We start from the raw sequence: 12302 nt of genomic DNA, 5'->3' as shown, positions 1-12302 counted from the left end.
GAGGATCTTGTCTCGACGCCGAACGTTTTTCTAACACCAATGGAGACTTGGCCCTCGAAGCTGAAGAACGGTGCTCCTGCGCCAATGCCCTCGACGACGATCGACGGTGCCTTCGACGTCGAGCCCGACACCGAAGGAGAACATATCGAGACCTTGCTCCTCGACGTCGATCGCGGTCTCTTCTTTCTGCTCACAGGAGACCTACCTCTTTCTGAGAGGCCATAAAGCCGGATTCTCACCCTGTCCTTAATGGTTCTTCTAGATAACTTCCTGCAGTGTTGACAGGAAGCAGGAGAGTGAGACTCAGGGAGGCAGAGAATGCACACTTCATGTGTGTCTGACTTGGCCTTCCTTTTGCCACAGGCAGGGCAAATGATCAAACAAAGAAGGCATTTTTGACAGAAAAAAAACTCTTTCTGCCACAAAAAAATGGTTTACACCTCACTCTAATGTCGAGTGAAGGCAAAAAACCCACAAGAAAACAAGGTATTTTTGACAGAAAAGCCAAAAAAAAGAGAGAGCTGTGAATCCAGGGTCCTAACAGAAGGAGCCGGAAAGAACAACTGACCTGTCTGTCTCCCCTGAGGCATGATGGGAAGCTAGGGGTCATGGCTACCTTAAAGGCACGGTGCCAGTTTTTTGTAAGGAAATGCTTTCATTTTCTATGTTATTGGTTTACAATGCAGCCTGTAGGCTAACAATGTCTGCTTTATTTGCAGTGTTCTTTCTTCATGAGTTTTTTTTAACAACAACAAACTTTATTGTTTTGTACAGTGCTAGGGTCAATCAAGAAAGGCGACTTCGTAATAGTGTGAAACACATAAGCCCCCTCACTGCAATTTCCTCCCACTTCCCTGGTCTGCAAACATCAGACCCCTAACCCCCTCCTCCCCCTTCCCAACTCATGCCCACACCCTCTTCTTCCTCATGGCACAACATGACAGTTACCACAATACTGTAGGGTTTAGACACCTCCTTGACACAGCAAGCGAGTCGTGCTACGTGGTTCTCAGCAATCTTTCTATGGGGTCTCCCATATCGGGCTGTTCCAACGACGCCAGGTCTATACCTCTATATGTAGCCCATCTGGACCATATTTTCCCATGTTTCGCTGGGCACCCCCGGGCCTGAAAGATCGCGATTTCCGCAATCATACAGCGGTCCAACGCCTTCTTCCAAGGAGACAGTCTAGGGGGAGAATCATCCTTCCAGTGCTGGGCCACATCCCGTTTGGCCAAGGTGAGACCTAGAAACAATAAGTGCCGCTTATACCTATTCCCTCCAATGTCCTCAGTACTATGGAGTAAGATCAAACGGGGTTCTAGGGGAAGGGTCCAGGCCAGTACCTCACTCAAACAATTCACTACCCCCTGCCAAAAGACCTGTAACGCCCCACACGTCCACACTGTATGTAAGAACGTTCCTTCCTCAGCACGGCAGCGCAAGCAGGCCTGGGACTGGATCACTCCCATACGCCATAGCCGAACTCGTGTATAATAGACCCGGTGCACGTATTTAAATTGGATCAAATGGTATCTGGTGGAAACCGCCGCCCCACGCGGACTCTCCAGCGCCTCGGCCCAATCATCATCGGTCAAGTCTGGGAGATCAGCCTCCCACCGCTCTCGCGTATTGTGTAGTGTAGTCTTAGCATGTGTCGTTAGGGACTGGTATATCCGACGGATTTTATGCTGGCCGAGGTTTCCCATTAACAATCTACCCTCCAAGGGATGACATTCCGGGAGTGTGGTCAATGAACCAATGGCTGGGGATAGCGCGTGGCGCAACTGCAGATAGCGATGGAATTGGGATTTGTGTAGGGCGAAGTCGGTCTGGAGCTGCTGAAAGGATTTGAGTACCTTGCATGACATCCCCTAAGGTGGAGATGCCAATGTCGTCCCAGCGGCGGAAGCCCGCCAAGGCCGCCGTCTGCCGCAGGTAGGGGCCTTGCCACAGGGGGGTGCTCTTCGTAAGGCGTCCCCACCAGCCCATTAAACACACCACTCGCCGCCACACCTGGATCACTGTACGGCAAGCCGGGGGATGCGCATCTAGCGAGGAGGCGCTGTACATGAGAGAATGGAGCCGCGAGTGGGACATAGTCAAGCGCTCCACCGCATAAGCCGGATCTCCCTGGGATTGATACCACCAATCGTTGATAACCTGTAGCTGCGCCGCCCAATAATAAGCCCTGACATCGGCCGCCGCTATACCCCCACAATATGTCGACTGGGTGCACGTTGCCAAGGCCACCCGCACTGCCCCGCCCTGCCACAAAAATCTATTCAACAACGCGTTCAGTTGAGTAAACCAGGACTGCGGAATTGGGTGGGGATAATTCTGGACCCGATACAATAAACGGGGCAGCGACACCATTTTAAAGATGGCCGAGCGTTCTTCATGAGTTTTTACTCATTAAAAACAGAGTTCAAGTACTACTTGCCCTCATGTGTTTTTATATATTTGCAAAAGCTTTATGTGTGTTAATACATTGTTTAGCCTCCTAGATGGGAGCTGCATTGGTATGAGAAATTATATATATATATATATTCACTGAAAAAACCATAGGTTTCACACATGTTATAGTTAGCTGGACATTTTACTGATAAAAAACCAATGAAATTCCCCCGTTATAGTTACTGTAGGCAACTATAACTCACGCGACCGTAATCCTCTGCTGATGACATATGTGTCTTTATGAAAAAAAAATATTTGTAATATATGTATAGCTAAAATTTAATGGAAGAAGACATGGGCAAATAAGTGTCTAAATACAGTATTAGCATCAGCAGAGGATTACGGTCGCGTGAGTTATAGTTGCCTACAGTAACTATAACGGGGGAATTTCATTGGTTTTTTATCAGTAAAATGTCCAGCTAACTATAACATGTGTGAAACCTATGGTTTTTTCAGTGAATTTGCAAGGTTTTTTAAATGCTAATTCCTAACTATAACGTGTGTGAAACCTATGGTTTTTTCAGTGAATTTGTACGGTTTTTTAAATGCTAAGTTACTTTACGCCATTTGTGGCGTGCGCGCCCACTTAACGCAGTTCGTTCCGTGCGCGCACGGTGCGCTTTGCGCACCGTGCGCGCACAGTGAGCACGCGGTGCGCTTCGCGCACCGCGTGCCCACGTTACGCTAGATGGGCCATGAACGCACGATGCGCTTCGCGCACCGTGCGCACATGGAGGACATATGATGAGCATCGTTGTGACAGGTAAAATATATGTTTTGTTTTGCTGTAATAAGCCATGCACAAATGGTGCTCTTCGGGCACCATTTGCACACGGGGTGGGGAGAATGTGGATATTTTTTTTTTTTATTATTATTTATTACCGTACGCGTACGGTAAGCGTAATCGGCGAAATTTTCGAAAAAATTAAAATTGCCTTTTTTCACTTGGGGGATCGTTGGGGACTCCCTCGACATTGCTAGGTGCTTGGGAGCTGTCTAAACAGCCCCTTTACATGTTTTTGCACTTTGTTTTTCAACCCCCTGTCAGAGTGCGAGAGAGAAAATGGCGGCCGCCGCTTCCTGGTTTCGACCGATTCGAATGTTTACTAAGATCTAACGGCCAATCAGAATCGCGCTCGCGCACGTCACCGTACGCGTACGGTAAGCGCACCGTAAGCGCACCGTAAGCTGGCTCAGATATATATATTGATTTAAAGGCTATTTTCTCAGAATCTACTGAACAGATTTACACCAAACCTACAAAAGGCACTTCCTTGACCTGAGGACTACCTCTCTGCCAAATTTCATTAAATTCTGTTCAGCCGTTCGGGCTGTAGCTCTGTCTAAAGGTCCTATGGAAAAAATGCATGGGAAAACGCGTTTTGGGACCCCCCTTTTATCTCAGCCCCCGCTTGACGAATCCCCCCGAGACTTTCAGGGTAGGAGCGGAGCTCAACGCCCCACCTATTTTGAAAATTTTGCGAGGATTCGTCGACCGGCGCTAAAGTTATTCAAAATAGAATGTTGCGGATTTCCTATGGTAAGAGGGTCCTAACTATAAACTGTGGACCGCCAGTAGATAATATATATATATATATATCAACCTCCAACTCCCGTCTTCTATCAAAGAAAGGACGCCGACACCAACGATTCTCACCAAATCCACAATTTAATGATTTCAATCCTTTGCGACGCGTTTCGGCATTCCTGCCTTAATCATGCAATATATATATATTTTTTTGTTTTTTTTTATTATTTCCGGGGTCCCCGCACATGGGCGGGAATATTCAGTGCTTATGACTATTGATGAGGATCCCCTGGAAGAGAATTACCCATTCTGTCAATAAATTCAACAAACTCATTGTGATTTATAATCAGCAGCACGTTGCCTGCACTGAAATAAGAGAAACTAGAGAAAAGGAATCAAAGCAAAAACTGAGTTAGGCAAACAGAATATGTTCTATTATCATATGTTTCTTGACAGTCTGTTGGGATAAAGAGGTGCTATGCATTATCTTTGGTTGGCTCATGACACATGAACTTTTCCCATTGACATAAAAATGACCATAACCTGAGTAGACTTGCTCATCCACGTCCACCTGCCCAGTCACAGCACAGTGCCATATTGCAGTTGAGCAGTGTCTGATAAATGGAGACCATCTGAGGATGCAAAACTCTGCATGTTGGTAACTTGGCAAAAGCTGATACATTTTGAGAAGCACACGCCTAATGTATGAATTGTTTTTCCCATGCAAAACCTGTGCTGCGCAAAGTGGCAGAGACTGCATGGTGGAAAAAAACAAAAATGCAAAGTACTATACTACCACTGCGAGTCGCAAAATCTATGCAACTCACAAAGCAAAAACGGTGCTGACAAAGTATCAATGCTTTGTGACCATGCGTGTGGTTGTAAAGCACTGAAAAGTTGCTCACTAGCCTCACCCATATTTTGTAATCTCAATATTTTCTTCAAAAAACTGCCCTCAGCTTACCTTGTGTAATTAAGCTGTGTGGTAGGGAGACTGTGGCTCAACTCCAAAGGTTAAGGACACATCAACAAATAGCTCACCAGAGGGCAAAATAACCTAGGGGTTCCCACCAGTATCTACATGTCAGAATCCCATACTTCACAAATTTAAAGAGGTGAGTTATTTGAAGACACACTGTCCAATACATAGACATAGCTCAATCCATGAGTACATATGACCTGATGAATGCCTTCAACCCCCAAAGGGTAGATATAAGCAGAAACATGTCTATAAACAGAATTGAAGGGCTCCTAACAAACTGGGTTAGTTTTAATTTTGTGAAAGGTCATGTATGAATAAAGATATAATGTCTTTCATTCTTAAACATTTTCAATGTTCGGTCCTTGGGAGTCACATGGTTAAATACAAGATATGTAAGAATCTAGCCAAAGTGAACAGCTAACACAATAATGAATCATATTGTGGATGAAGGCTCGATGTCACTACACAGATTACTTACAGGTAAATAACACAAGGAAAGCAGATGGTAGTCCATGAAGGGAAAGACTGAGCTTCTAAATTTGTTTTATCTATGTTAAAATGTACAAGGAAGATGTATTGCAGCCTCATAAAACTACTCCTAACACTCCCTCCCAGTTGGAGAGTACTGACTGGACTTCCTATTTATACAGGGAGCCTTTCCATGAGACAACTGTGAGCACTGGGGGGACCAACAGTTGAGCCCAATTGAGCGCAGAATACTGTTGCCACTGTCCCTGTTGTGCTACTTTTCTGGCATTGCTAACTCTGCCTTTTAATGGACAAGGGATGCTTTAACTATACTTTGTGAATGCAGAAACAGAGGTCTCTTGAAGGCTTCCTTCTCTGCATACACAGCCGGTAGCAAGACTCTCCAGAAGAATCCTCCCTGATGATGAGGATGACATATTTTTGTAAACCCTTGCAACCAGTCTTTGTGCCATGCAGACTGATACTGCATAACCCATAGAATTTGCGAGGTCACATCACAGGCACTGTGCAGACAGAGCTGTGATGTGACCTGGACATTGATACATTTGGCCCCAGTCTCATGAGGTAATGGGATCTCAAGAGACAGCTGCCACATCTGGTATGCATAGGGGAGGCTGGGTGGCTATACCCATACCTCTACTAATTGGGCAAGTTGGCCTTCTGCAACCAGGAAGTAGCATACTGAGAACCACATGCAGATTTTGAATTATTAGTGCTCAGCCTCTCTAAGCGCAATTGCAAAACCTCACTACTCTCAAGCAGAGGGGCTGAGGCATCTTTTTCTACCAGCTCAGAAAAATTACTTTACATGTATAGCGATTTGCGATTAACATATATGTAAATGATTTTTTGCAGTTTTTTAAAGCGCTAGCTTGTGAGTACTGTCGCATCCTGGCTCACATGAAACTGTAAGTGGCAATATATGGTGGTTATTTCATAGGATGAGATAGCAAGCGTAGCTGTAGAAACTCAAGTCATAAAAGCAGGTATTCACTATCTCCTGTTAGGCAGGGGTGAAACTACATACAGAGTGGCCCTGTGCCCTCCTGGAGGAAAGTGGGGTTAGGCCCTATGATTTGTTGTTTATCATTACTTATAAGTTATTGAACTGAATGTCCCTACCCATGGGCAGCAAATACCAGAAGCCTATGGAGCTATTTGAAGGCCAGTGTGTGGAGGGATGTATTCTTATATATATATATATATTTTTTTTTTTAAACATGGGCACTTTCATTGCAAGCCATAATGTTGTAATTTGAATTTTTTGTTTGAAAGTCATATTGTGGCTACTATGTCACTTACATGAAAAGTTGCATATTTGTCTTACAAGACTGCTTCAGATAACAGGTTATAAAAGCAGGGGTTATCTGTTGTAATGCCTGCGCTCGGTGTACCATTACTCCATATTTGTTTTGTTGAGTATGGGGAATCGATATTAAGGAATAAATGGGCTGGTACGCTATTTCTCTTGAGTTCTGGGTGCTGGGATGTTTTCCATGTTATGTAATGTTATGCAGCACACACTATCACCTAGGAGGGTATCATGGCCTTCCCCGCTAATCACAGATTTTATTTCTAGATTCCTTTGTGTACATAAACTGAGCTGTCTTTATGACAGTGCTTGAATATCTACCCAGGACGAGGATACAAAGTATCATATTTTGTTTTGTTACTGGTCATATGTTCAATAAACTGAATAAAATTACATTAAAAAAGTAGCACATGGGAATATAACTATATGAACATCTTGGCACTTACTATTCACAGCAGCAAAGTGGCCAAGCCCACAGCGCAGTTGAGTAACTCTGATATCTGGACTGAAGTCGGACAAGCCAAACAGAGTAGGCGGGATCATTTCAGGATATTTGGTTTCTTGCAGATTAGGACCTTTGCCAAGAATTCCATATCCCCAGACAAACACGTGTCCGTCCTCTAAAGAGACAAATAACACGATCAGCATCAAATTATAACATAACACAAACCTCAAAAGCATGTGTATGCTGCCGCAAAGCGAATCCCTGCTCTGAAAAGTCAAATCACAAGCATCCAATGAATACGGTGCAGGTTCAGACAACCTACTGAAACGCAAAGAGATTGGAGTATAGATTGCAGATGTAAAAACATTTAGACTGGTTACCTAATCCATCCAATGACTATACATTTTATTACAAATATTATTACAAATCATAAAAACCAGTACACTCAAATTTGCTATCTCAATAATAAAATCATAATTAGTTCAATTCCACAAATTTATTTTAAATTCTTATTTCATTTTCATTTATTGTAGTTAATAGCTAATACATTTATGAAACAGTGTAAAAAAAAGCTGAACTTTTCAACCACTGCTGGCTCAAAGATCTGCCCCACTACCCTTTGTCACAGGTGAGTTAAGATGAAAGCGTGGATAGAGACAGTAATACTTACTCTAGAAAATCAAAATGAAATGCTAATACAATTATTTTTTTTTAAACAGACATAACACGATACGAAAAAAATCTGCATTTTATCAGCTAATTACAAAAACAAGCTTGAGAAAACCTTCTTAAAGAGAACCAGAGAAGGGTACCTTTAACCTTTTCTGTTGAATATCAAGGGGGCTAGCTGTTATCATACAATGGGAGGCAATCTTATCTGATGCAAACATTTTGTACAAATAGGACTATGATTCGAAGTTTTCCAAATCACTAAATGAGTTCGAAATGAGGTACTAATTTGCTATTTGGAAGGGGCATGTTTTACCATCCAATTACTGAAAGCGAACCCTATGTATCAATAGTCTGCCACTGTAATTCCAGTCGCATACCATTGATGCGTAAACAACTGCCAAGTTAGGTTGGCAACTGATTCCCAATGGGAACGGGATCCCCTTTGCACTTATTCCCCTTTGTGGTGCCAGCTTGAGGGGGTAGGACAACCAACTCTCACTGAAGTTTCTCAAAATGGGAAAGCAGTTTGTTACTTTAAGCGGTCCTGTTTCTTTTAAGAAACTTGAGCTGGTTTAAAAGAAAAAATCAATCTGAAAAACATTCCCAGGAACGGTGGTATGCTGTCCCTTGAAGGCAACCATTAGTGTGAATGTAGCCAATCAGAGGGCACTGAAATTCAATATTTAGCTAACCCACCTATTAGTGCTTAGGTTAGTTCGCAAAATTAGATACTGGTTGAAAAATGCTAGGTCGTAAATTGCGACCACTTTTTGCCACCTGTATTTTCGTACATCTGGTCCCTCATTTCCCAGCTTTGAAAGAGAAGTTTAGTTCTGGGAGATGGTACAAATGAAAATGGCCACGAATGTAAAAATTTGTTCAAACTATATAGTTCCCTTCTAAAAAATGTAAAGGTACTCACTGCCAACTAAGAGATCCATATGTTTAAGGTTCCTGTACACAGCGGTCAGTAGACAGTATAGGGAACATACACTGGCAGGCCCAGCATAAAAATAAACAAGCAGGTAAAGGCAGATACAGCGACATTACTTTTTTCACTATAGCTTTGTTAAAAGCTGCGCAGTGCCTTGTAGAAATATATCTTCATGTGCAAAAGGTCGGTTACAGATATAAACTTAAAATTACAACGCTTTATCCACGTGTAAACATTGACAGGTCTGTTCGGTGCCTGAGTCCAAACATTTGATCAGTATGACTGTCCTGGGGGTGATGGTTTGTCCATTATTCAGATATGGCTGAAGCAAAAATAATGGACTTCTTCTTTAGTAGGGGTCAAAAAATAAGTCAGCAGTTATAGAAAAACATTGTCAGGAAAACGTTGCATTTACGTTGTGAACGCTCGGAAGGAAAAGAGGTGAAGATTCTAACCAAGGCAGATGTATATCTGTGCCCGGCTATGTTGAAATATATTTGTAATAGAACTAAATTCAGTCAAATTAAACGTTTTTAACAATAAATTATTACATCCGAGGGAGTATAACACTGATTTATTGTTAAAGGTAACGAATCAGGGTATGGGTAGATTTAAACTGAAGTACTGATCTACGTATGAAACATTCTTGCCATTAGTAGATTACTATGGAAATGCATCCGCAGGTATTCTGTATCCTGTACTTAGTCTTCTGATGCAGAATCCAGACAAATTTTAAAGGGGGTGGGATTATATTGTTAACTCTTGCTATATATATCAAACACCGTTTTACCACATTTTGTAACCCAACTATACAAATGAATAATCACTTATCCCTACTCTGCAATCAGTAAGACAACGTCTTTAGGGTGGAACTTACCGTTCAACAGAGCACTTCCTGTCCCTCCGCAAACAGCTTGCGTCACCTTACCAACTTCTTTAAATGGCAAGTGCCTTGGAACATTCACCTATTGTAATGGATGAAGAAATATTTTGATATAAAGATGTGAAGAGCTGCAAGAAGATTTGTTCAAAAGTCTCATTTATTGTTTATAGCAGGCCAGTGTTAAAATGTCAGTTTAATAATTTAAATAATGCGAAATTCTTTATCAAAAAGGACTGCATTCATCTAACTAAATAGTTTTGGAAACCGTGTCCTTTGGATCCCTACAAACTGGGTTGGTAAGGCAGAAGAAATGTATCTGACTGAACAAGTTGCTAAGACACGAAAACCCTTTACAAGGAACACAGTTTGATGAATAATTATTTGCTTGTAAATGTCAGGACTGGTTTTATTCTTACTCTATACAGAAAGAGGTGACCTTGGAGGTTTCAACTAAGCCCAAGGATGTGTCGTGATAATCCAGAACCTCTGTTGGCACCCTCAATTAAACTGGAAAGAAGAGGCTTGCAGCAGGTTACAGGGCTGGTGAAGAGTAGAGGGGACTGGGCATGCGGCTATGGATAGGGAAGAGAATTGAAAACAGAACTGACATACCAGGGCAGAGTGGAGACTAAGTGAGTGCAGAAAGAGCTTAAAGGGGACAAAATCAGATACAGAGACTTAAAGGAGAAATACATCAGATAGTGTTGGAGAGGAGACCATACTGACATACGAAAAGATCAGGTTTGTGGTTGGTAAGAGTTAGGAGATCAAGCATGTGACAGCCGAATGAATGAGAGGCACATAGGAGGGTTTGAGAAGACAGAATACCAATTATGTGCTCGGGTGGGGTCAGGAGATTCAATGTGTGAAGCATAAAACACTGGATTATTAATTTGGAGACAGCTTCCACCAAATTAGTAATAGAGTGCTTTGTTAGGCAAAGGCAGGCTTCTATGAGTAGCCCTGGACAAACTCCGTGTATCTTACAGTTCAAGCAACAGGCCTACCTCAGATAAAGCAAGTACAGTATTCAAGCAGCACTAAACATCACTAAAGTCGAGAAAACCAAACAATAAGATACAAAAAACAATTTACCATGTTTAGGGGTCAAAGCACATGCATTGGGAAACTGACTACCGATGTCACAGCACCCCAGAGACAAATCTGCCAATAAAATCCAGTCCCAAAAAATTGGGAAACCATGCAAAAAATATGAATTTCCTACATGAAGGCAGCACTATCTCTGCACAGAGAAAGAAAAGATCAAATATAAATGAACCAAGCAGAGGAGAATGGAAAATATCAGATTTAGAGGGATAACTGGTGAGAAACTAGAGCATAACAAGGGGCCTGTGTAGTGCTGAAGGAATCAAAAATGGGACCATAGTAGCTAATTGGGTGAGAACAAAAAATGCATAAGGCAGTGAGATTGTAGAAAATCTGCCTTTTCTACTTTTTCCCCGCAAATGATTCCCTTTTTGCTGGGCCCTATATTCTTGCTGGCTTTAAAACTATTTGCACGGGGCGTGGCCAAGATGGCAGCGGAGTAGCAGCGTTTTCTTGGGGCCCCGCTCGCCGATACAAGGCATCCACTGGCAGTTTCGGGACCTTAGAGGGGGCCAAAAGTGATCCCAGGTTGCGCTGCTGATGGAGGGCAGGGCAGGCTGGTGAGCGGCCCCCGTCTCACGCTGAATCCGGCTGCGGCAGCGCGGACGCGGCGATCGGCCACGGAGACGGTGACAGTGCCGAGATCGCCCCGGGGATCCGGCGGTGGCAGAGAAGGTCCCGGGGACTGTGACGTCCGCCGTACTTGAAGCTGGCGGAGGCCTGACTACATTGCGGAGTGAGGTGGCGCGGGAAGGGACGCAAGGAGTCCGTTGCCTCCTATGGAACTGTGTGAGGGCCTGTCTGAGGCCCGGGACAGGAGACCACGAGCCGGCCATTATCAGTGAGGCCTGGTGTCGAGGCCGGGAGTTGGCAGCGAGGCCCTCCCCTGGGGCTTCTAATCCGAGGAAACTAGAGGCGGTGCCCCCCTGGCTCCGAGGCGCAAGATAGAGACGGGCTGAGGGAGCGGCTGGCGTACAGGTCCGGGGCCGAATGGCGGCGCCACGTGGAGCCGCCTACAGCGGGTGAGTGCACGGCCTGAACCGCGTGAAGCAGCGTGTGCCCATCGGTGGAGGGCGAGAGTGGTGAAGAAGAGGAGCGGCGCCGAGGCATCAGAGGAGCCGGAGTGAACGGCGGAAGGCAGAGGCCCTGCGTGCCAAGGATTGGGTCGGCCCCCGGCTTGGCTTGACAGTGGATTGACATTGAGGGCCGGTCAGCTTACACGCCGAGACTTCGGGGGAAAGCCCAGATCCAGACTCAGCTATCACCCTCGAGGGCAGTGTCCCTGATTAAGACTGCAGCTGGGGCGACCTAGGCTTTGAGAAATGGCCTCTTTTCTTCTCTCTGCTGCTGGGGGCCCCGGCTGGGATACAATCTTTCTGCTCCGACAGGCCAGTCGAAGGGGGCTTTAGGTGCTAGTGACCGAGTACCGGTGCCACACGTCTGCAGTTGTGCCCACCCCTCACTTGGAGCTGGAGGTGCCCCGCTCCGTGGCG

The 12302-nt window shown here is 44.4% G+C and overlaps 1 protein-coding gene across 1 annotated transcript in view; it reads right to left on the bottom strand.

Annotated features, from left to right (window-relative positions):
* The window catches only part of RCC1L (RCC1 like), a 159549-nt gene that overhangs the window by 19498 nt on the left and 127749 nt on the right, over positions 1 to 12302 (bottom strand). The window contains exons 8-9 of the mRNA XM_085649799.1: positions 9697 to 9784; positions 7215 to 7388 (exon numbers count right to left, since the gene is read on the bottom strand). Of these exons, the coding sequence (XP_085505925.1) occupies positions 7215 to 7388; positions 9697 to 9784 (262 nt within the window). The remainder of the gene's footprint in view (positions 1 to 7214; positions 7389 to 9696; positions 9785 to 12302) is intronic.

Source organism: Triturus cristatus, chromosome 3_2 (genome assembly GCF_964204655.1).
Source record: "Triturus cristatus chromosome 3_2, aTriCri1.1, whole genome shotgun sequence".
In the NCBI taxonomy this organism is placed as follows: Eukaryota; Metazoa; Chordata; class Amphibia; order Caudata; family Salamandridae; genus Triturus; species Triturus cristatus.
The sequence above is the reverse complement of the archived record's forward strand: the minus strand, read 5'-3'. Positions and strand labels throughout refer to the sequence as shown.